Genomic DNA, 26,007 nt, shown 5'->3' with positions numbered 1-26,007 from the left:
AAATTTTCTGTACAAAGTTCAGGAACACTTTAATATTTCAAATTGAAATATATATAGAAGAAAATCATATAAATTTTTCAATTACAATATTAGTTATAAAAGTTTTAGAGTCTATGAAAACTTTTGGGTGTTACAAATATGGGTTTATGATTAAGGTTGTTTTTTGTTTTGTTTTGTTTTTAATTACTTGATCTGTTTCAATAGGCCAGAAAAACTGCCAAGCAGTTTCTAAAGCTTCCTTTAAGCCCAGGCAAGCTTTAACAAACATACAAATACATTATAATTGTGTTATTTTTACGTGTCCGTAAGGTTTATCCCCTGCAATCACTTCACAAGCCATGCTATTGCAGTCCAGAGGGAGTAGCAAGCAGCCTGAAAAGTCACTGAAGTGCAAATAGAGCATTTTTTTTCTTAGCATGTGTTTCTCACTTGACAATAATGAATCCTTGAGAGAATCATTGCCCTTGAATTACCGGGCTAGCAGGAGCCACATTTGACCAGCCAGTTGTACTAACCATTGCAAAGGAGAAGCAGCAGCAGAAGCCTGTGCTTCACAGAGGAACGTGTGAGAAGGCAAAAGATTTTGTTCTGTAAAATCAAGACAGCATTTTCTTGGGAGTAAGACCTCTTGCTTCTTTGCTGTATCTAAGACTGTAGTAGCCTGAAATGCATGTAAAAGAAACTCATATAAACTTTTCATCATGAAAATGTGTCATTAATGGAAAAGGAAGCAATTCAGCTATTCTTCTGTAAAGAAGCCAGTTAATTAAGCTACCTACACATTATAGTAAGTAATGGAAGTAGACATAAAATAAACAAAGGAACGAATGAGCAAATGAATGAATAAATAAAGGAATAAATAAGTTAAAAATGGGGGAGACTCACTTTCTGCAGTGAAAGTCTATTGAAAGCTTGTGTGAGAACTTTGGCCTTCTGGTTTCTTACCAGCTGCTGGGCCTGAACTTTCTGGCTTACGCCATGCAAACCGCAATGTCTTTCTTAAAGCCCTCATAGACAAGTAACAACCAGTTTTCTTAAACTTCTCTTTTGATGTTTTTAGCTACAATCATAAAAGCTAAGCATCTGAAAGCATCAACCAACCCATAAAGCCGTACAAACTGGAGGCAGATGCAGACAAAAACTTCATTACTTGAAAAGTGAAGTTTTGTTTGGCTGTTTTCCTTAATGTTGTCAGCACACTTTCATTGCATGAAAATTTAAGCAGAGATGCTGGGCTTAGTATATTTGTCCTGAATGTGCAAGAAAGTTGGCTTTCTCATTTGACATTAGATTTTTTTGTGCTACTTTGGGGGGGGATGTGTGGATGTTTTTTGTTTTGTTGATAAATCACTGATAATTCACTATCCTAGTCAATGATTTCATTGCTCTAGTGAGAGTTTATTGTCAGAGTGCCACCCACAGCTGTGTGCTTTCTGGTCCCCTTGATGGGGGCCTGTGGTTTTGTGTACTTTCTTATGCTTTTCTTTGGTATTGACGAGAGGTGGCCCAGCTTAGGTCAGCCGAAATGTGTGCTGCGGAGGCCAGGTTGTAACCTGCCAGCCTGCGATGGCATCACCTAGCCCGTAAGAGATGGCAGAAAATGTTAGTGCTGGCATTTCCATGTGCAGTTCAGTGTTAATGAAGATTCACAAACACCCACAGGCTAATAACACTCTAGATGGAGACCTTCAAGTAAAAGGAATGTTCTGTAGCTGTGAGCTTTTCCAAGTATTTCCTTTTGCCAGATCTTTTTTTTTAATCATGAATGTTTTCATGGTCCTTGTAGCTGCATGCTGACTCCATAGCCCTGTGACACGCTTGCTAGATGGAGAGATGACAAAAGTAAAGAAAAACATTGTAAAGTTGTAAAAAGGATTTTTATGTAGGACAGAAGTAAAGCAAGTTATGGTTAGGTTTGTGGTTAGTATTGTAGTAGTTGGGAAGAACATTTCCTGGAGTGAGTTAAACTGATACTCTCTTTTATCTTAGCCAAAAGTAGACAGTGTTCTTTTCTGCAAAATGAGTCATTCTACAGAGCACAAGAGGAAGAAGAAAGTACAGTTTAATGTACAGGGCTTCACTTCTTCAATCACTGCATTAACAAAGTGCTGCATTAAAAAATGTCACCAGGACCTAGCTTGTGCAGAACAGAAACAGGAAAATTATTACCTCTTTTGGCCCGATTAAAATGTTTTTGCTGTATGCTTTGATAGAATAGTGTTACCTATGGTATTCAAAGGACTTTGTGCATTGTGGTTTAAAATGCTTGTTACAGAGTATGTTTAGCTCTAGTTGCCCTAATGTGTTGTGGAAATACAGCCAGTATTAGCTCAGCAAGGCTGTGGACAAAAAGCATCTCCTGCTAAAATATGGCTTTGCCTATATGGGTGCACTGGAAGTGATAGTTGTTCAGCAGTACTATACTCCTTAAATGCAGGCCTTACAGAACTGGAATATTAGGCTTGCATCTAGCAGCAGTTCACGCATTGGCCTCCCGAGAAGAGCAAGCCCGAGGGGCGTTATATCAGAAGTTGCTTCAGTTAGTCAAAGAAAAAAAAATGTTTTTCTTGTCTGTCATATTGTAATTTTTATGAAACTTAAGTATTAAAACCAGCAGATGTAAGAAGTTAGGACTTTCCCCCGGGCTGTGAGGAGCAGAACTGAAGTTTCGCTTGTTTGTACTGTCACAAAGCTGAGAGGAGCCCTTGACCCATGTCAGCAATGTTGATGGTAAATCTGGAGAAAGAAAGGTCAGGAGGAAATTCCCAAATGTTCAGGAACATTCAAGAAACTTTATTACAGGCAACTGATATGATTTAAGAATGGTAAAATACTGAGTTACATGTAAAATGTTTTTTTGTTGGTCAATGTGACTTTACAAAATGCAAATTTAGGAAGTAACGTACCCATCTACTTCATAGCAGTTTGGAGATCCCTGTAACTAAAGGCAAGACTGTGTGAACCGAGTGGGGCAGAATGCAAGCTGGGCTGCCGCTGACTTGAAAGCAATGGTGCTAGCTAACCATGAAGCTGTGTGCTTTCAAGATGTTTAAGCCTCAGAGCTATGTAAGTAGGAAAACATTGAAACTGTGTAACAACAGGTGACCCAAATGCATCCTGCTTGGTGAGTATTGCAGCGGTCAGCAGAGCAGTGGTATGTAAAGCTAGGCACTTTATCTTTAAAATCACATCACATATAAAGGTTTAATTTGTACTAGTATAGCAATCTTTTGATGTAGCCATATGGGTATGGCTACTCTCCCATGACTAATGCACAGCTACAATTGCAGTATCATATTTTGCAAAAATCTGTATTTCAGTTTTTTAATGCGACTTCCATAATCTTGCATTAAAGGATGATAATTCTTTCTTCTGACGTACAATGCAATTACCTTCTGCTGATTGGAGTTGCTTCTTTTTCGTTTAATGTTGGAATTGCTCTATCAGGAAAGATCTGTTGTTTGGGCGGCTAATCTCCCCTCTTCTTTTATTTTTCTGGTAAAAGCATCTGAAAAATTTTTTGAATGTTGTTGCTTTCAGAAGAAATACATTGGATTTACAGATGCTTCCTTTATTATATGTGCTGCATTTAAACATATATATGTTATGTTTTAAAACATAAATTTCTGAAAGGTCACATAAACACTGTGTTTCATATTTAGATTATGTATGTGTTCAGGATAAAATTTAATCTAGAAACTCTCCAAATAGCTTAAAAAGCCCCCAAACTTCACTGCACTCCAAAGTGGTGGAGATTCTGTATTTCTTGTCCAAATGTGCTTTCAAGTAGAGCTGTGCAAGATAAATCATGCGACTCATCGAATCAACAGATTTTTTTTTCCTTCAAGTTAAGAGTTGACTGAAAATCTGTGTCTTGGATATATGTGCCTTCTTGACCTTAACTTTCACATACTCATCACTGTACTGTGGTTAATAATTCATTCCATATTCTTTGAAAACGGATAGTCTGGGAAGTGCTCTGGAAGAAACAATCACATAGCTCCCATCAAAATTAATAAACCTCTCTGTAGCTAGATCCCCTGAACTTCCTGAAAATCTTGTTCTTGCAAATATAAAATGCTACAAAAGCTGACTCAGAGGTTTAATTATGGATGTGATCTCTGGTGTACATATAGTTTTTATTAAAATTCCAAGTCTTTGTGATGATTTGTCACATATGGAACTGTATTTAGGAGTGTTTTCACGTTATGCATTTTATGATTGCCCTTTGCACATTCATAGAATTGGCTCGAGTGAGGCTGGGCCAGGTCGTGGAGGCCTTTATCCCCCCAGCCGCAAAGAGCGGGATTGTGGAGATCCTTGGGCATACATACTTAATTCACATATCAAATTTAGCCTGATCAAAAGCCAATGAAATCCTCCTTGGCTGATTGGTAAGATATTTAAACATTTATTAACCTCCTGTTGGAGTGCTTGGTCTCTAACTATAAAAAAAAATCTAACTGTGCATCAGAAACCTGACGGGATGTCATATTTGACATTATTGATAGATTAAAGACCATAAGATTACCATAAAGACCAACTCTGTAAAATAATATATTTTTTCCCCTTTTATTTCCTCTTCCACCTGATGTTCTTCTTGCAAGCTATTTTCTCTTGGTGACATTTTCTTACCTCTGTTTCTGCATAGCAATGTGCTGCTCCCTCCCAGAGCAGCCTTCCATGTGGGATGTAGGGTGGTCAGCTGGAAAACCAGCAGAGGACCAGTTTAGTTTGTGTCCCCCTAACATAACTTGAAGCACAGTGATTTGGATCAACATCAGTGTTAGGAGCTAGCCCAAATCTGCCTGCTGCGTTAGGGGTCGTCACCCCCTAAACACGACCCAGAGTCCTGTCTAATTTGCCTCCACTCTTTTTATGCCTAATAGCAAAGGTTATTTAAAGAAACATAATCAAGGCTGTTCTGTAACCAATGTAACCTGGGGTTTTTGTGTTCATTTTCATAATTGCCTCTAAGTGATAGAAGGTTTTTTTCTGGACTAATTTTCTTCAGTTCTGTATTTAAACAATACATTTGCTAAGTCATTTTTTTCTAAAGATCATTTCAAGGAAGCTGTATAAAAAATTTACACAGTTACTATATAACTTTATTTTTCACCAGTTTCAAATATACTTGAAATGAAGATCACAAAATAATTCAATCTCCCATAAAATGCATCATCCCTTTTTCTTGAATAGTGGTAGCTTCTGAAAGCAGAGCAACAACTTAACATAGTCATGTTGATTTAGAATCAGCATCTGAATTTTGCCACCTACTCACGATCGTATTTAGGCATATGCTTGCAGCAGGAGGAAATTAATGTGGTCATCTTTTCCTCGCACTGGCTTCCCTAACTAATTGAAATATGAGCTCTTCCCAGAACAGAAATTACTATAGAGAGCTTTCTCTCAAACGCATTTTCCTCAAAGGTTAACTGTTTCTCACTGAGCACAATGCAACTGCAGTGCATCCTGGATATTGTCACTAGGAAATAACCTTTAAAAAGAGTTTAATTTTACTTGAGTGTCTACATAAGAATTTGGTTACGGGCTTTAGATTCCCTAACTTGAAGAAGTCGTCCTGTGTGGTTTGAGTTAGAGGGTGGCAGCTGGCAAGTATTGACTTTACTCTCCCCCCCATACAGTCACTGTCTCGGATATAGCCTCTTAGTTCATCAATACCTCTATCACAGAAAGGTCAGGTTAAAATAGTAGCTTGAGCCCATTCAAGGCATGGATGCAAAAGCTGAGATTAATCCTCAGTTTGTCTTCACCCCTGGTTCTTTTTCTCCATGGCTCTGAGTACAGACCATTAAACCCAAATACAGGATTTCTTTGAAGCTAATTGTGCTTGCTTTTCCAGTCAGGATGCCTGCAAGTATCCCTACCAGTGCTGGCAATTGCTTATTAAGACTTCAAGAGTATGAGAAATAGTATTTTTATTTTCCTTTAATGTCTGTTTCTGGGAAATATGAGCAGAGGGCTATAGATCCACAGGAAATAAATGCATTGGTTCATGTCGAGTAAATGTTTATCTCCCATTGATAAGAAAAATTGTTGTGCTGAAGGAAGAAGGCTGCTTTTTGTCTAACAGTTCTGATTGTTAATGAAACGGCACGTGGGGGTGGGAAGGAGCATAAAGCGGTTCTGCAGTGGCACAGTATGAGGAAACTGTGACAACAAATGTTATCCTCAGGTAAAAGAGGAAAAAAATATATTACAAGCCAATATCAGGTTTTTGCAGTTGGGTTTTTGGATGCCAGACATTCATATTTGAAGCTTAACCCGCTAATGTTGTTACCCATGCAGTCCTGGAAATTGTTGGGTGCTTGGAAGGTAATTAGACTGCAGCGTGTTAGCGAAATGGTGCTCTCAAATGCTACAGTAAGAAGAACATCCATGCGGTGCCCTTGCAGGCAACAGAGACCTCTTCTGACCTGTAGGAGAGAAATGGGGAATTTGCTGAGCAACTTAATATATCTATTGCTATATCTGTGAAACACAGGTGACTCTTGTTTTAACATTACTGGGGTTGGGGTTTGCGCTGCTGAGAGAAAAATTAATTGTAAAAAAAAACAAAAAAAAACAAAAAAACCCCAAACCTGATCTGAGGAGTCAAATGGTCCCCCAAAAAGGATTACCACATTAAATTGCGAAGGACAGGCTACAAATTACTTTTTAATGGCAAATTGCTGACTCTAGAAAAGTATTATTCAGCAATATACTTACTAGTAGATGTCTCCTCATTCAGATGAGTGAGAAGGATGTAACACTGAATAATTCTAATAACAAACCCATACTTTATGTGTTGGGCAATATTACAGAATCACAGAATCGCTGAGGTTGGAAGGGACCTCTGGAGATCATCTAGTCCAACCCCCCTGCTCAAGCAGGGTCACCTAGAGCACATTGCACAGGATTGCGTCCAGGCGGGTTTTGAATATCTCCAGAGAAGGAGACTCCACAACCTCTCTGGGCAACCTGTTCCAGTGCTCTGTCACCCTCACAGTGAAAAAGTTTTTCCTCATGTTCAGATGGAAGTGTCTGTGTTTAAGTTTGTGCCCGTTGCCTCGCGTCCTGTCGCTGGGCACCACTGAAAAGAGTCTGGCTCCATCCTCTTGACACTCTCCCTTCAGATACTTGTACACATTGATAAGATCTCCTCTCAGCCTTCTCTTCTCCAAGCTAAACAGGCCCAGCTCTCTCAGCCTTTCCTCATAAGAGAGATGCTCCAGTCCCCTAATCATCTTTGTGGCCCTTCGCTGGACTTGCTCCAGTAGTGCCACATCCCTCTTGTACTGGGGAGCCCAGAACTGGACGCAGTACTCCAGATGTGGCCTCACCAGGGCTGAGTAGAGGGGGAGAATCACCTCCCTCGACCTGCTGGCAACACTCTTCCTGATGCACCCCAGGATACCATTGGCCTTCTTGGCCACAAGGCCACATTGCTGCCTCATGGTCAACTTGGTGTCCACCAGCACTCCCAGGTCCTTCTCGGCAGAGCTGCTTTCCAGCAGGTCAACCCCCAACCTGTACTGGTGCATGGGGTTATTCCTCCCCAGGTGCAGGACCCTGCACTTGCCTTTGTTGAACTTCATGAGGTTCCTCTCCGCCCACCTCTCCAGCCTGTCCAGGTCTCTCTGAATGGCAGCACAGCCCTCTGGTGTATCGGCCCTCTGGCGTATCAGCTACAATCCAAGCTAAGCAAATAGAAGATATTCCCAGAATAAAACACAGCATTGAGTTTCACACTTTTTTTTTTCTCAGACAGTTTTAGAGTGGTGCATTCTGCATAGAGTCTGAGTGTATTTGAGCTTCTCTTCTTCAAAAGCCCTTTTTGCCGTTTCACCCTGTTTCATCTTCCCCATGTTTCATTTCAAGCCCTGTGTCTAAAGCCAGCCTATACCTCCTTCCTGTGCAGGACCTTTCTCCTTCATTGAAAGAACTCTTGTCTTCTGGTGAGCTGAATTGGATGAAGGAATATAAGGCTGCGTTCCTCTCCCTCTATGGCTATCCCTGCCCTTCCACTGACCGAACTTGTGACCTTATAAATTATTAAACTTCGCCAGGCCTTTGTTTTTTACATCTGTGAAACTGAGGATAAGAGAATTTCCCTACTGCTATAAATAACCTTGATCTAAGGATACGAGCTGGAAATCCTGACCCATGCACCAATGGAGCACTCTGCTCACGAGTAATTCTTTTGATCGGGTTATTTGTGGAACAAGCATTGCTCACTGATACTGAGGGGGTGTTAACAAGAGATAACAACCATGTGTTTGCTTTCCCGCTTGCTGTGGGAGATACTCAGGGCAGTGCTGACCTTGGAGGTGGCAGGGAAAGAGCCAGTCATGGTTCTTTGGTGTGTGGTGGGGAACGCTGTTTACTCCCATCCCATTTCATTTCTCTCCCCAAGACCTGATTCGGCATCTTCTGGTATGTGGGTGATGAAAGCCTTTCCCCACTGATTTTGCAACAACTCTGAGGGGGGGGAGAAAAAAAAACTCACTGTACTCCCATTCTCCTACTACCCTGCTACATTACTTTGACCTGGAATTGCAAGTTTCCGTTTGCCACCTCACTGCTGCGATAGCCCTGTATTCAGCTGCGCTAGGGCTGCAGGGGAAGGGGGGTGCTTTTATCTGCCTTTGTAGGTTTTACAGCCATTGGTAGAGGCTGTTTCCTTAAGATCCTGTTCTTTCCGATGATCTCTTTTGTATACAAAGCAGCTGCTCTGCTTGCCAGGTTTAGGTACATGTTTTTTTTGTTTGGAGACACTGCAAATAATTTCATGAAACAAGTGGTAAAGTAATTTTGAGGAGCTATTTTTAAAAACTTTCTGCTGAAGATATTTTTGTAGCCTCAATATCTGAAGGGTTTGCTACTGCAGTTTTGTGCTTCCTCCTTCACCTGAGTATAAATGACGGTTGTCCTGAAGGTCTTTTCTGATGTGCTGTTTTCCTTTCCCCGCTCTTGCTCATGCTGCCTTGTCAAATCAAGTGTCATTAATTTGTTCCAGCCTTCGGGGGTAGTGGGAGAAAACTGACTCCCATTCAAAGAGCAAGCTTGGGGTGATCTTTATGGACATTTTAATTGTTCACAGAGCAAAATACAATCCAGTGCTCTTGTGTCTTGCACAGAAAGCCATGCTGCACAGACATACTCGTACGGGCTTAGCACAGTGCAGGAAAGGGGACAACCCGGCAGCGTTGCCACATGTGAAGCTGGCGGGCCACTTGGGGGTTTCCCTGCTGCACCTGTAGGTACCTGGCTTCTGTTTCATCTTTGGTGAAGCAAGCCTCTTCGTGAGAAATGCTTTTTCTTTCATGAAATATTTCTCTTGATGAAAATACACGATTGCAGTTTGTTGTTAATACCAATTCAACTGTGGTAAAGTCATCAATTTTGCATTCAGTGATTGGAAGAAAAAGATAGATGGAAGCCCACTATAATCATGTTAGGTAACCAGATATGAATAAAAATGAGATCATGCTTCTTTTGGAAATACGCTTAGTTTAACAAACATTTGTATGAAAGCTCATTATGTTAAGTCTAGATGTTTGCTTTAGATGATATGTTACCTACTGAGCTGTCTAAATGATTCCGACTTTAACTTGAGTAAGTAAGTAATGAAGTCTGCAAGTTCTTTAAGCACCTCTCTTACAAGCAGAGACAGAATTACGTGACTATAAAGCAGTGTATATAACTTAACTGCTGGCTTTATGTCTTGAGAAGTGTTTTGGGGAACAGCCACAGATCAAAAGTTTTAAAGTTTCTTCTTTCACTTCCTATTTTTCTTTCCTTCTTGCTTTCCAAAAAGTAATAAAAAAAAAAAAAGTCAATCTTTGGTAATTAATTAATTAAAAGTTGTGTGCCACAAAACCTGCAACACTTTAACCATTTCATACTGTTGTGGCAACATATGTTATTCCTCAAAAACATGTACACTTGGAAATAAAGCTCACTCAAGCTTGAAGATTGTGAGATGCATGACTTTTACCTGTGACTTTTTCTTAAATCTTGGGGAAAAAATGAGAGCCTTCTGGTTGATAGCTAAACACTTCAGGAGCAATGCCATAGTTCTTCTTGCAGCACAGATTCCCTGAAAATTTCAAGTATATAGCTCTTTCAAGTGTTTTCCCTCCTATCAGTTGTTTCGGTAAGCCCAGCCCACTCCCCCAATGCAAAAGCCCATCTAGTTGTTCCTTTTGTGTGTCCACCACCACTCCTTCCTCACTTGATTTCTTCATTCAGCCTTTGGTAACTTTTCACTGCTATAAACTAGTCCCCTGGAGAAATGGTTGGGGCATACTCTTTATTAGGGTAGGCACCCTCTTCACTGTGTTATCCAGGAGACCTGGAAAATGCAAAAGTTTTCAGACCATCCCTCCAGCCAGCTGAGACACGTGTTGGTTTACATGATGTGCTCGTCCCCTTGGCAGTAAGGCTCTGTTAGTACTGGGTGTCTCTGGACAATGTGGAAGCACCTGCTAAGTAGTGGAAACATAAGCAGCTATACTTGTGCTAAACACTGTGCAAAGAAAACCCCTTTGCACCTTACAGTCTGCATTCCGAAGTGAAACTCCACGGAGTGTTTTTTTTTCCTGTAGATTTTAAAAGATTTGCACGCTGCTTTGCTGAAGCACAGTCTCTGAGCTATGTGCAGAGACATCCCTAGCTCAGTGAAGGAAAAGAACAAGTTTTCAAACAGTGGGTAGTATTCCCTCAGCAGTGTTAGCTTCTTGTTTAAAGCTGTCTTTGGTTCATTTTTGAGTAAGAAGAAAATCCTGTTAACTTTTGTAACTGTGCAAGTTTGCAGGTGCGGCTTCTGAAGCTGATGATCTAGTGTTGCAGATGTGCTCCTAATCCCTGCTGATATTTGAAGCTGGGAGCATAATCTCTTGACACTCAATTTATTTGAAACGTACAGACGGAACCTTCCTATCAGACTACAACATTCAGCCAATTAAGTATATACATGATAAGTGAGAAAATAAGTGCAGCATATGTAAATTGTTGCACATAGAAAATGCTTGAATTCCCTGTGTTTGATGTACTATGCATATAATTTTTGTTCTTAATATGCAGCTGATGTGGAAACTGCACAGTTGGAAAAAATCTATGGATTGAGCTGTACATAACGAAGAGAATTTAAGTAATCTGAAGAGCATTTTCAGACATTTTGTTTGTGGCAGTAATCATTGCAGTCTAAATCACTGCTCTACCGCTTTGTTTTCTATGAATAGGCTGGCAATACCACTGCTAAGCCTTGGGCTTCCTTCAATCTTAGTAGAATTTTAACGTAGTAGTTTCTATTTCACTATTGCTTGTTCCTTTGATATAATTCAGAGGCAGATCCTCTCAGTGAAGCCATCTGAAACATAAGTTAATTTGCATTAGGATGGCAATTAAAGAAAACTCCCCTCCTCCTCTCCCCAATTTCCATTTTTGTAATAAAGCAGTATTTTATAGACAGTTATAGTGAGTTACATTTGGAGAGTTCTGGTCCTCTAGTGTACAGCCCAATGGGTTTTCGTTGGAAGCAGCTAAATTCGAAGTCAGGATTGATTAAGGGACCCATCATAACAAGTAGGGAAAAACCATTCAGAAACATGATTTCTCCAATAATTACATGGGAAGTCCTGTGAATTTGAATCTGCTGAAGGGGCCTATGTTTTCACTAAAAACTTTCTTAGGAGTTTTAGGAGTAAGAAGCACTTAGGAGAGTCCTTCTTAAAGCTTCTGGCTGCATGAATGAACTGAGTACGAGATCATTTTAAAGCAGTTATAAAGGACTTTTTTCTATAGGGTGGAGTGAACTTCTGGAGCTTGCTGCCGTGAGAGGTGGTGTAGGTACACAGTATTAGCCAGTTCAGATAGGCAAATTCACAGGCGACAAGTCTGTTGCCTGAACTGATCCCTGGAAGTGGTAAGTCAGTGGAAACATTGCCTGAGAAATATTCCAGATTTGAGATGTGTGAGAGTTTAGGGTTGGAAAAGAAGGTAGATCTATAGCTTTAAAAGCAGTTAATTTCAAACTACAGATGGAGTTGCATTGCATGCGATTCTTAGGAAATTGCCCTTTATTTCTAAACAAGAACATCTGTCAAAATGAGTATGCAAACTGTACACTGAAGGGAAGTTTTAGGTGTATATACTAGAACCTGGGAAGTATAAGATCCATAAGCTATTTCATGCAATTCCAGGCAAAACAGTGATTAGATTATCTGTATTTGACATTATGATTTTTCAATAGGAATTCTGGGATCTGACCATAATAAATTAAATCTGAATATTAACTCTTAACTCTGAATGTTCTCTCTCCTAGTTTTATCTACTGATTTTATACTTCTCTTTTGGAACTACTTGAATAGCTTGGGAAGGTTGGACTTGAGGGCTTCCTAGCTTTTTTTTTTTTTCCCTTCTCTCACCTGTTTTTTCTTTTCTTTTTCTGAATATGTTTCTGGGTATGATATCAAGTGAAAGAAGAATAGGGTACTGTGTGCAAAATACCTGGAATTTCCATCAACTATTACTTCTAAGGTCCGATTCAGAATTTTATAACTGGTGGTTTGCAGGGTCCTGCATTTTTTTATTTCTGCCCTCTTCACTGTTTTGCTCTTTGCTTTTCTGATTTGTGACAAATTTGTGGACATATAGCTACTTGGAGAAAGCTTTTGTACCTTTGATTTCTCTGTAATGGCCTCAGTGCACTTATAGAAGCCTGTTCACACATGTCCTCACCACAAAAGTTCACATTCCTTTGCGCTTTCATGAAAGCGCAAAAGTTATATCCATTTAAAATCTTTCACTCTTGTTCAACTTAACATTTTTATAGTTGGAGCAAATGGGGGCGGGCGATAATTGGTAGAACTGTACAGTTATATAACTAAAAGCCTTTCTGTTAGAAGTTAGGAGAGCAGATTGGTTTGGCCATCAGTACGCGACACATGTTTTTCATCTTCCCACAGTGTCCATGCAGAGGAGTAGAGTCAAGTGGTGTCTATTGGCTCGGTAGAGTAATGGGTTCAAGTAAAACGTGACTAGAATTTTTCTGTAGGATATAAATTTTTTTTAGAGAAACAGGTTTTATATTACTTGAGGAGTTAAATAGTATTTATTTTGCATAATTAATGGCAGCTATTATTCTTAGCTAGAAATTACAACTATTGATGGCTTTCAACATGAAGGCTCTCATCTAAAACTCATGGAAATTAAATTATATCAGCTAGGAAGAAAAGATTATACAATGTAATACAGTGATGACAAGAATACTATATGCTATTTTAAGGGGAAAATACCCTGTTGCTACCATAGGAGGATGCTCACCTAGCCAGTATTCATGAATTGTGTCAGTAATTTCACATAAATATTCATGAAAGCAGTGATTGCAAGATGAATGTTTTTGGTATATTTTATTGATTTTAGTTTTTGTATGCTGTGGCAATATTATAGTGATCTTATTGTTAATGTATACGTTTGAAAAAAGTGATTTAACTTCCTGATTCCATAGAAGTAATATAATGCGACACTTGACTGTGATGAAAGACAATAAAATACGGACACTGTTTGCCTTTCGAGTTTGTTGGATTTGGTGTTACAGCTGCTATATAGTACTTTTATATATGTGTGGAGACATGGCTTCAGTTTCTCCATGGCACGAAATAATTTTGAGGTTTGCTTATCCTTGGTAGAAAAAGACCTTTGCCTCAATTTCCACCTAAAAGCTCAAGGGAGGGCACTATTTGAATACAGAAGCTTGAACCATTACGTCAAAGAGAGCATCCAAAATCTACTGAATTTATCCTAGCTGTAAATAAGAGGTGGTGTTGCTGCTGCAGGATGAGGATAAGGATCTCTGGCCCTTGGTTTATTCAGCCTCTTCACGATTACCCTTCTAGTTTGCACATCAGGATTTGTGAGTCGCTGAAGGCAGAGCCAGTCTAAAAGAGGGAGGAATCCAAGTCCCGCAGCCTTCTGTGAAGAATACGTTTCTCTAACAGGCCCAAAGAGAAGGAAGCCACTTTCCTTTAGGAGCTCATGAAAAGCCAAAAAATCCAGTGGTAACAAAACAGGTCTGTTGAAGCACAGTATATAATTTTTAAGCTTAGAAATAAAGCAGCGTTGGTGAAAAGGCACAGAACTGCCAAAGGCTGATGTTTCTGTCCCATGTTCTCAGGCTAAACTTGTCCATTATATACCCGCTCTCCTGGGGGACCAAGCCCCACTCTCTCTTGAGATCCCTTATCTCTTTTGGTTTGAGGCCTTAAGGCTTTTAGTGTTTTCTTGCTTAAAGGTTGTTGCCTGGAAAGGCCTTGGCTTGGCCCTAAGCTGGGTGTGGGGTTTTTTTTTCCTCTCTCCTTCCCCTCCCCTCCCTTTTTGGGCAGAGGAAACAAAACAAAGCAAAACAAACCAGGTTTTTGACACAGCATTGTTAGTTCAGCTTCCACGGGGGACTCCAAAAGCATTGCCTTCCTTCCTGCAGATGTTTAAAGTCACCCACCGCTGAGTGTGAAGTTTCATGAGGTAGCAGGGCTAGTCTGTTAACTCTAGGACACAAAAAGAGGCATCCCTTCTTACCCCGGCTGCACATCATCTTTGCTCTGCCTGTTGTGGTTGTACAGAGCTACTTTTTTTTAGAGAAGTTGCTTGTTAGGTTGACTTCATTGAGGTAAAACAGGTCAGAATTGTATGGGGTTAAAGGTTAAAGCATGAAAAATCAGTATTCTCTTGTGTAAGACATGCTTTGGGAAAGCAAGCAAGCCGCTTCTCTATCCAGTTTCTTCCAGCTCTGAAGAAACTGGAAGTCAGAAATTTGTCAGTTTGGCCAGTGGCTTATATGGGACTGGCATACTTCACTTTCTGTGGAAGGCCTGTTGGTGTTCGTCTGGGTTTGAGAATGGGACCGATGGAAGAAGTAAGGTTGCTTGGACATACTCTTTTTTTCAAGATTTCTTTTATTTGTCTTTTTACTATTGCCAATATTGTGTGCCCTGCAGGGCAGTGGGAAGAATGAATAGGTATCTGTAAAAATAAACATAAGCCAAATTTGCCTAACAGCTCTCCTTTAATTAGTTGGTAGCCTTTTGCACACAGATACGGATGCACATCATAGAAAAATAGCTTCTGAACAGCAGCCAGCTCTCGCTGGTCATTTAACTAGAGGGTGATACACAAAATTGTCATAATGCATTTCTTATAAAGGAGAGTGACTTCAGAATGCATGGGCCTAAGATGATGTTAGCATAGTGAAACTGAATATTGCTCTTTATTTCTTCTAGTTTGTGGAGACATCCATGGACAATTCTTTGACTTGATGAAACTGTTTGAAGTGGGAGGTTCTCCTGCCAACACGCGGTATCTCTTCCTGGGGGACTATGTGGACAGAGGGTACTTCAGCATTGAAGTAAGTTCCTTATTTCTGTTTTTGGCCGTGAAACTGCTTGCAGCCTATTGTGTATGTTTAACAGCATAGTTTAACCAGTTCAGGATTACTGAAGCTCTTTGTGGATACCACTGTGAACAAGAGAAGTCCATGTTAAATGTCACTGTTGGGGTTTTCATAAAGGCTGTTTGGTATCCAGCCAAATCCCACTGTGTGTCTGTGCTGGAGAGCTGCAGAGCTTAGTTCTACTAGCGACCATCCAAATATAGCACAGAAGGCAGTCTGCTCTGCAGTGTGTACGAGCTAAAGAGAGCGAAGAGACGTGAGCTATTAGAAAAGAGACAGGCAAAATGGACAACTCACAGGTTGGTTTGGCTGTTAGTTTTATTTGATCCGAGTCTCCTGGGTGGGAAATCTTATGAAAGTGGAAGGACTCGGGAGGAGGAGATGGGACCAAAAAAAAAAGAAAAAAGTAGGGGGCAGCAGAAAATACGCTGTGCTGGAGAGGATGAATGAGTGTTGGTTAGCTATGGTTTGCAGGAGCGGATGACCTCTGGCCCTGATACAGCACTTGAATCCCCAGAGAAGAAGTGACGCACACATGCCTGCTTGAAGGTGGTGAGACCTGGTGCAGGTCACCAGGATCAGGTCATAGAAGGCGGAGGTCAAATGATGAGCATCCTGGGCTGGCTGGCTTGCAAAGGAAAGTCCATGAAGGAAAAGTGTGTCCTGTTTAGCCTGCCTGCCTGCCTTTGACTGGGACTGAGTCAAATGCAAAGAAACAAATCCATCGTTCCAGTGCTCACAAAACAAACTGGACAGCTGAGATCCATGATTGTCTAAGAAAACCAGTTTTGTTCATCCGGGTTCACACCTGAGCTGGTCCCTGAACAGTCAATCAGAAACCTTTGCAGCAGCTTTTGAGCTACAGCTTGGCTTTTTTTCTCTGAAAAGTCCAGGCTTTAACTCTCTTTGACTTCAGGGAGAATGCCATTATCTATTAGAAGTGGTGTAGGTCCTACGATAGGAGGTCGTGTATCTGTGACTAGATACACTGGCAGCATACAAGAACACGTGTACTCCTGTCTCATTTTTACACGCACCACTGAAGGCAGACCATGGCGCCTTAGTACATTGTTGTCATACTGATATAAAAATATGTAGTCACAAACAGCTGAGCTATTTGTAGTGTGTTTTTTGAAATGGATTAGTGCATTATCCTGCCAATTTTATATTTACAGTATAAAGAGAAGGTCCTTATTTTTAAGGTTCTATAAAAATACTTTTGATTTATTAGTTCATTTTAAAATTTATTTTAAACTGAATCTTCAGAAGTGGCACATCCTGCAAGTAGAAATACACAGTTCAAATGCAAATGCTCTAAAAACTCGAGCACTGCAAGGTTATTTTGTCCACCTGCCATAAATCATGCTTTGACTGGTCTCATAATTAATATAGTCAGGATTTAGTTCCACAGCCCTTTGAGCCCCTCCAAGTCAACACTGTGTTCATGCCTTTCCTTGAGCCATGTGTGCCTGCTCTCTCCCTTGTCTGATCCGTGCTGAGCTGTGAGCTGTATCATTATTGTCCTGGATCCCCATGCTGGACTGGTGGGGGAAGGCTGGGAATGTGGAGGTTGGCTGTACAGGCTTAAACTCTTGAGGAGCTGAATCTTGAAATACTATTGTCAGTTGTGATAGCCTAGTTCCTATCTCCTCCAGACTTGGACTGAGCCAGTGTTGTATCTGGAAGATGAGAGTTTTATCTTCACTTCTGTATATGTTTTTATATAAGAAATAGAACAAATGATTTTGCTTCAACTTTAAAGTGTGTGTCTGAATTTGCCAAAGTTTACCCCAGGGCTATTGCTGATTAAAGATGAGAACAAGTGATATAACACAAAGTGAAATAACTTGTTTGTGGGAAAGGGGGGGGACAGAAAAAATAAATTCCTTGAAGTTATTCATTTAATAGTCTGCACATATATATTTAGTAAATTATATTCTGCATTTAGGTTTTCCATCCTTTTTCACTGAAGCAGTGCTGGCATCTGTCAGCAGAAAGGAAGTATCTGAACTGACACTTTTATTATCCCTTTTTGTATTTAAGGCTCTCAAATTACTGCATCTTTGGTCATGTAACTGATTGTCCCCACCTGTCACCTTGATTAAAGAATGCCTTCAAAAGAAAAGGCGGGTTTCTGTTTTATAAGTGTATTCGGAGTTAGAGCTGTGCATTCAAGCATAAACTACTTATTCTGTGTAGCATAATAAATGGTGACAAGGAAGGGAAAATGGTGAGGAATGCAATTTGGCAGGTTGCGGGGCTGCTCCTGGTGGGAGAAGGGGTCCTGAGTATGTCTGACAGGCACCAGCTCTACCAGTATTTTGAGCTTGCTTAGAAGGCATGGTAGTAAACTGTCCTAGTCTGATCTCAGTACATATTTTCACTGCATCAGTCGCCCCATGTACTTTGTTATCCATTTATCTGTTGCACTCCCCTTTCTGCCAATATAGACATGAGACTATTGCAGCGTTGGGTCTTTCCAAAAAGCGCAGGTTAAGTAGGTGGTCAAAGGTACTAATCACCAGTAATGTAAGCCTTAAATAATCCCTTCAATTGCTGTGTGACGCTGTCTAGTGTAAAACCGACACCATTGAGCCTAGACCAAGCTGAATTGTGACAGTGGGTGAGATAATCCCTGTCTGTGGGCTGCAAAGCATTTGGGATTCTTCTGGATGAAAGGTACTATATAATGTAAGCTATTATCATTAAGAGCAGAAGAAGAAGAAATTGCATAAGGTAGGTGGAAGGCCTTTGATAGTGCAGAGAGGAAAAGAGAAAAGTGTTTGCATAAGGCACTCAGTAGAAATAACAGTCCTTGCCCCATAGAGCTTTGCATCTAAAAGCTCAATCAATCCTTCACACGTGTGATCCATTTTACCAATAAGTTAGTTCCATTGCTCGGAGAGAGGGTGTTTTATGCCTTTCAGATTAGGTCTAAATAAGGCGTTGCAGGATCAGAGACTACTAAAGAAGGTGGAACAGGTAGATGGATCAAACAAAAATGCCAGAACGCTAGATGGAGTGAGACGAGGCACAGTTTCTTGGCCTGGACCGCATCTTTATCCCTCAGCTGCACTCCCTTTTCCATTTGACCTTTTGGCAGAGCCTGAGCATTTTTCCTCTTGGAATAACAGTCTTCTGCAAGTTGCAATGTCTGATATGGTGCACTTGTTTCCTAGACTCTGTAACTGATAACATTTCCATGCTGTACTTGTTCCAGGGTTTTGACTCCAGAGTAGAAACCCCTCAGTTCTGACTTTCAAACAAGTTAATGGTCATGAATAAAAGTAACCCAAATGATCAAAACAGAGGGCTTTTTTTAAATCCAAGGAATAGTTAGAGCATAAGTGATTCTGCAGGAATGGATTGTAAGGAAGAATGATATATCTTTACCTGAGTCTGAAAACTCTCTTTTGAACGTGAGACATAAATGCGATGTGCTGGAGAGGAGTATACATATAGATTGTTTTTCAGCAAATTGTTTGAAAAGTGACAATCACAGTAAATATCAAGTGTAATATTGTACAAGTGAACTGTTGGAAATTTCCTGCTCAGTCCCACCTAAAACCATGCGGGTTTAAATTTTAATCGCATATCACAAGGTACATTCTGATCATTTTTGACAGAGCAGGTAGTTAAGATACTGCAAATTAAGCCAAAGTTCAAAACAAACAAAACTGGAGTTGTGTTTTGAGGTTCAAAACATGCATACTTCTTCATTTCCCAAGATGGAAACATTGAAATTCCAGAAGAGAAAAACTGTTTTTGTGGTATTTTTCTAGCAAGAGCAAAGTGAGATGTTTGGAGAGAGTCTGAACATCAGGAATTTAACTGTCAGACCTAGCATCAATTAAAAAAGCATCTGGTGCTTTTCTGTGAACTCCATGAACTTCTAGAAATTATTAACTGGTCTCTTCCAAGAAAAAAATTGCACATGGTAAATTTTTGTTAGTAAACTGGGAGTGAAGAAAATGCTGGTTAAGTTGTGTGTGTGTTTATCGTCTCCCAAGTCCACATGCACTTTCTGGAACTCTTTTGGAAGAATAAACACCTTCCAGTGTCCTCCATTGCTGTAGTGTGTTAACGTTTCCCAATAAACAGCTTGATTTAAAATATTTTTGGCTAGTGGGAAGAGTTTACTGACAAAGTCAGTTTTATTCTCTTCTTGCAGAGAATACTAATATTTTAATTATCCTAAATTTCCTTGCCCTTCTCTTCTATCTGGCAGTAGCAAATATGTTTCCCTGTATCAACAATTTGCACGTTGTAAGATCTCATTCCTGCTGGGGAATGCTTCTCAGAGCCCGAATATTCAATAGTTCAGCAATTCAGCTGCCCTTACCGCATGCCAAAAATTTTTGGATGCAGGGAGAGACCATGGGCTAGTGCCATGGAGGTAACTTGCCCCATTTTCCCCTCGCTGCTTCTGTCCCACTCTGTGGGACCCATTTCCACAGCTGGGGCCAGGCCACAAGGACCGACAAGGAGAGCTAGGAGCTGGCACTTAGATATCAATTTTTAAAGTGCTAATTAGGAAAAAAAATTAAGAAAAAGAATTTGCTTGTCCAGTTTGGTTTTAAATTGAGGTCCAAGGCTGAAATGGGAGTAATGTGGTCTGAGCACTAGAAAAGAAAATAAGGCAAGTAGCAGTGTTTCAAATGTGATCATTTTAAACAAAGTCATCTGGGAGACTAGCTAGAAGAGAGTGTTTCAATAACTAAAGTCTAGAGTTGGTAAAGTACCATGCAAGTGTGAAAACAAGATCCTAAAGCAGCTTGGGAATATTCAACAGATGTTTAAAAAAAAAAAGTAATTCTTGCATAGCTTATTAAAAACAGTTACTCCATGAGAATTTGATTTCCACAGCAGTAGGCTTTTTGTTTTTAAATATGTAACCTCTACATACATGGGCACTGGTTTTTAAAACACACAGAACAGGTAAAATAGAAGCACAGTAGCAAAAAGTCCACCGGACCATAAGCTGTCATTGAAGACATTCTGGTTGCTCTGAGTACTGCCTTATCTCTGTTCTGCAGCAGAGCCTAAAGTGAAGAGATTTTTCTTCATGCCCTGGAAGTTGGCAACCACAGAACGAAAGCCAGGTTGCAGTGAAGTCGATACCTTTTTTTTTTTTTTTTTTTTTTAACCTATCTTTCAGTAGTGTCTGGAGTTCTCTTTCCTTGTGCTCAAGGGATGGTAGCTCAGGAATGGCAAGAATTTGTGTTGCTTGTAATTATTTTGGTTATGGATGCAGTGTATCTCTATTTGTTCCTGAAATAAGAGGCATAATACATATTCATACCAGGAGTGTGAATGCAGTTATACGTGTAAAGGTACGTAGCTTCCGCTGGGATAGTTATTCCCCTTTAGAAAGCTGTATCCCTACTAGGTACTGTGATAGCGTAATTATTTCAGTGCAGCTAAATCAGTGCAGTTTTTATATTTAGGCAAGGTCTGTGTTAGTTACAGTGTGAATAAGCTCTGTTAATATACTATGCCCTAGTTTACAGAGCATGTGTAGTGACATTATTAGTGAGTGGCTCAAATGATCCTTTCCAGTATGAATGACCTTGTGTGTGCTGGCAGCTGATTTCAGCTGCTGGGGAGCACCTGGCCAGCCCAGCCCTCTGGAGAGAGAGCTCACCTTTCGGGACTCGCACCAAGCCACACAGCAAACGGGGAGCCACGTCTTTTTCCTCTTGGCACTATCAGAGAAAGAGCAGACAAAAGTTAGAGTACTGCGTTCCGGGTGTTGCCATGGATGTGGCTGTAGTCCTGCGGTGATGATCAGTAATTTTCAAGGTTACTTGTAACTTGAGATTCATGCAAGAGGTCTGGGGCTTTGGGTTTCCCTTTCAGAAGGTGCTGAGGTTTCAAGTTGTAAGAAGGCTCAAATACAGCCTGCAACTCTTGAGTTAAATCCCTAGTCAGTCTTGACCATACATACCTTTGGCTTACCGCTACTTAATTTCACAGGGCATTTTGCCTGATGGTGAGGATGCCTGGAGCCTCAGCAGGAAAACAGCTTGACTGTGGCAGCTGGGAGGTAGTTTATCTCTTTCCTGGTAAACCTAACATATCTGCTGTTTCAATAGCTGAAAGATACTAACCATGTAAGCTAGTGATGCAGGCCAAGGCCTGGCATTCAAGAGACCTATCCGTTTTTTCAATACTATGAAGTAAGAAATGAGACAGGCCAAAAATACCTTAGGGATGCCCAGATTGTAAGGTCACTGCTGTGCATTTTTTGAAGGGTCAAAGCAAGGTTGATGAATAATGATATTGACGGAAAAACCTGGAAGAAAATAAAAAGGAGATTTTTAAATTTTGCTATTGGGAAGCAGCATTACTAAATAATTGGAGATTGTAAAACCAGATTTACAACACAGATAAATGATCGTAAGACTGTTGACTTTGGTTTAAAGGAAAAAAAAAAGAAGTACAGTATTTAAACCATAGTTAAAATATAAAGCCAGAATATCTGCTCATGATGTTCTTTGGACTTTTTTGTATGTAAATGATCGTATAAGCTGAAAAGCCATGAAATTGTCACACTCATATTTGTTGTTTACTTCACGTGGAAAAAAAGCAATCTGCTCATTAGTTCTTGTTCACTAGTATGATATTACATCATTTGACTTATGAGCAGAAAATGAGGAAAAAAAACCCTAAAGAAATTATCTAAACAAAGCAAGCCTTAAATATGATACCACGTAAACTAGGTAAAGTTTGGACGATGGGCTTACAGTACTTGCATAATGACATGGGAACACAGGTCTGTCTGGACTGCAGTGATCCTGAGAACATCTTCCCTGTTACCTTGTCTCAGTCTGGTTCTCATGAATGCTTCAAAGGAAGCCTAGGGAAAAAAAAAAAAGATAAGCAAATGTAAGGTGATCTACCCATAAGTAAGAACCTAATGCCAAAATGATAAAACTTGCAGGCTTTCCTCATTTTCCCTGCTTCCCCAATCTGGACAATATTATAAATGTCTAATGATTCTTTCAACCTTGCCAAGGTTTTATACCTTCAAAAATGAAGGTAAAATGTTATAAGGGAAATCTAAACCACTCCATTTTCTTTTTCCTAATAAAGCACTTCATCTAAGCACTCATCATTATGCTTTTTTAAATTATAAGGTGATATGGCAGGAGTAGAAGCTCTAGGGTAACTTAGATTCAACTTTAAAAGTTGGAACTTTTCTTGCATGAATGGAGGTGTCACTTCAAACCTCTTGTCTCACAACATTTACATCAAGTTTTTGCATGAAGCAACAGATTCAAGGAAGTTGAAGGTTCCAGGAGTATTTGGAAGAATGATGAAGCCAAAAAGTCATCATCAAGCTCAGAGTTTCACTGCTGTCACATTGAAAAGTTCCAGCCTCTTTCCCCGTTAAAGTGAAATCCTCAAAGCAAAGTCCTCTCTTGGTACAAATTCCAGAAAACCGTCCCTAGGCACGCTCCTGGAGGTAGGCGTGGGCCATAGCAGATATTTCCTGTGACCTGACAATGTAATTTCGTGCTGGATTATGTCAGTGTAATTGCCCTGGCTCCTTGGCACCTCTTCTCCCTTCCCCCAGGGGCGGCAGTGCCCGGGAGGCTGCAGCTGCGGTGCGGGCTCGGAGTCTCGCCTGCGTTTCCAAGCGAGAGGACTAGTCTCGCAGGTCCTGGAGGCTGCCCTGCCCGTCACTGCTGCTTTTTTTTGTCTGCCTCCAAACCCTCGCAACAGAAGAACAGAAATTACAGAGTGCAGACAGACCATCCAGATGTTTGCATGCAATAAATTCAAGACAAACTACAGTACTGTAAAACGCCTGCTGGCATGTAATTATCTACAGCTAGTGTGAGTTTTAGCACAAGCATAACAATGTTGCTTTTCTTTTTAAGGGTGAGGATCATTTAGCGAATGAAGAAGCAGAAACCAAACTGTTCAAAAGTGATTAACAGAATTCTTCTATTTCTTCTTTTTAGCAAGAAGTTCTGAACTGTAGAAGGAAATTCGTACTGTATATATTTTAAGGAATTAAATTGATAAAAATGATGACTTTAAACAGAAATGCTATTATAAGTACATTCTGGGACTCCCAGCTATTGATTATTAAAATAAATAAAGCAAATTTTGTCAGTGAAATGAAGTGGGTCATTGGGAAGGCAGTTGAATATGTAAGTGTTAAAACTGGATATCTTTTTTTTTTTTCTTAGGTAACAGTTATGCAGTTCACAGATATGTAAGAAAGAAAGGGATCAGGGAGAAAATATTCAGACCTTTCGTTATTGCATTAAAAGATGAGATGAGCTTATCAGCTTGGCAGCAATAGGAAGGCTGAGCATGCAAAGGAAGTCCACCATTCTCACGCGATATGTGTATCTTATTTCCATTGACTTCTGTGGAGACGTGAGTTTGTTAGCCAAGTACCTGACTAGCGTCTTCTTGGATAAATGATAAACATTCTTTAAATTTTGTAAGTTCGCTTATTTGTCGAGAATCTTGTAATGCTTTGACATCATTGCTGTATGAGTGCAGTTTTCAAAAGAACGATTTTAATCAGATGGTCTCAAGAGGTCTGGGCAGAGGTTAGCCCCGCTAAGTCCTCTATTTTTATCTTTAAAAAATGTGTCTGAAAAGAAATGCCATCTCAAATAGAAATCTGCTTGAAAGACAAAAGGCTCTGCAGCAGCTTTGTAGTAACTTCATTTTATACAAGAGTATTGTGGAATTCTTCAGTTGTTTGTACAGAACAATGTAAAATGAATAACGAACGAGTTTATCGCAAGTATGCATGTAAAAAATTCTGTAATATTGGAAGCTAAGGTATTTCCTGATGTCTGAGTTAAATTGTTCTAGGGCAGCCTTGCCTTTAAGTCCGGAAATGCAGATCTTCCGGTGAAATTGTTTCCAGAGTGGATTTCTGTCTAACCTGCCAGGTGGAATGTAGTCATTTTATTTTAGAGATGCACAGCAATACTTCTTAACAGCTGTGACAACTGAAGGTAATACATGGGTGAATATGGAAATATAATTTAGCAAAAATGCAACACTTTATTAAAATATATTAATACTAGTTTTGGCCAACCCAGGTTAAAGTGCAGAGAAATGCTTGCCTGTAGTATATGAACAGTTAATTTTAGAAATAGTGGTAAAATGTGTCACATGCAACACTTTTTCTTCTGCCTTTTTCTTTTGACATAAGTGATTGAATTATAAAACTGTTTCTCTTTCTTGTTTCTGATTTGCAGTGTGTGCTGTATTTGTGGGCCTTGAAAATCCTTTATCCCAAAACACTGTTTTTACTTCGTGGGAATCATGAATGTAGACATTTAACAGAGTATTTCACATTTAAGCAAGAATGTAAGTCTACCTTATGACCTTTTTTGTCCTAACTCCCTTCTCAACAACTTGAACTTGTTATTTAGTGAGTATTTGATATTTGTTTACTGTCAGGCATTTGCAGTGTCCCAGCTGCCGTTCCCTGGAGGGCAATCACCTTGCAGGGGTGCGAGGCGCTGTTCCGGGGGGGGGGCGAATGGAGGGGATTAGAGCAGGAGCAGCAGGCAGTGACCCACCAAACACTTGGTGCTGCAGGCAGCGAGCTCTCTAGAGGGGTGCTTTGCCCCTTTTTGGCAAAGCTAGCCTGGGAAGCTGTGTGCGGCTCCGGGAAGGCCAGGGGAATATAGCATTTTCACATTTACTCTGGAAGTTGGCTTAAATTTTTCGGTATGCTCTTTCTATTGCAATTCCTTTATGTGTTGCAAGAAAGGATACAGTGACAGAGAAAAGCTCATTAGATGTAAACCTTGGCTTGCACAATGCAAAAAAAATCCTGTGTTGTTGTAAGCTGCAGCTATTGCCATAAGTCTATGTTCCCTTTTTAGCATCAGGGATAAAAGAAATGTTAATTGGCTCAAAGGCTTCATGGTTTACTGAGTTTAATATGCGTATTGGTAAATTAACATTTCAGCTTTATTGTACCACCTCATTCATTTCATAATGGCATTTCTGTAGATAATTAATTATAAGGGAGTGGGTTAAAGTTCTGATTACTTTATAGAGAGCTTTCTTCGAGCTATAATGTAGCAGATGATAACCGTTCAACAGACTTTTTAAGGCTTGCTATATAAATTTCATAGCAGACTATAACGGTATATTAAATTACTTACAGATTTTTAGAAAAATATAATAAACCTTGCAGAACTTTTGTTTTACTTCCATTAAAATCTGAAGATTTTTTCCAGCAGTAAATAACAATAATTTTAAAGAATTTTTTGGATGAAGCAAGCTTTGGTACAGTCCTCAGTGCAAGAGAGAGCACTGAGAGTAGGATCAAGATATTAAGCACCATCTAATTATTTTTTTCTTCTCTTAAATGTCGATGGCACTTTCTGATACCATCTTAATCTTTGAAAGGTAAAATCAAGTATTCGGAACGAGTGTACGATGCCTGCATGGATGCCTTCGACTGCCTTCCCTTGGCTGCTCTGATGAACCAACAATTCCTGTGTGTACACGGTGGCTTGTCTCCAGAGATCAACACCTTAGATGACATCAGAAAAGTAAGT

General features: G+C 40.0%; 1 protein-coding gene across 1 annotated transcript in view; it reads left to right on the top strand.

Annotated features, from left to right (window-relative positions):
- PPP3CA (protein phosphatase 3 catalytic subunit alpha) overlaps nt 1-26,007 on the top strand; it is a 210,853-nt gene that overhangs the window by 132,913 nt on the left and 51,933 nt on the right. The window contains exons 3-5 of the mRNA XM_067297560.1: nt 15,282-15,406; nt 24,688-24,799; nt 25,856-26,001. Coding sequence (XP_067153661.1) covers nt 15,282-15,406; nt 24,688-24,799; nt 25,856-26,001 — 383 coding nt within the window. The remainder of the gene's footprint in view (nt 1-15,281; nt 15,407-24,687; nt 24,800-25,855; nt 26,002-26,007) is intronic.

Source organism: Apteryx mantelli, chromosome 5, assembly GCF_036417845.1.
Source record: "Apteryx mantelli isolate bAptMan1 chromosome 5, bAptMan1.hap1, whole genome shotgun sequence".
In the NCBI taxonomy this organism is placed as follows: Eukaryota; Metazoa; Chordata; class Aves; order Apterygiformes; family Apterygidae; genus Apteryx; species Apteryx mantelli.
Note: the sequence above shows the minus strand (reverse complement) of the source record. Positions and strands in the feature narration are given on the sequence as shown.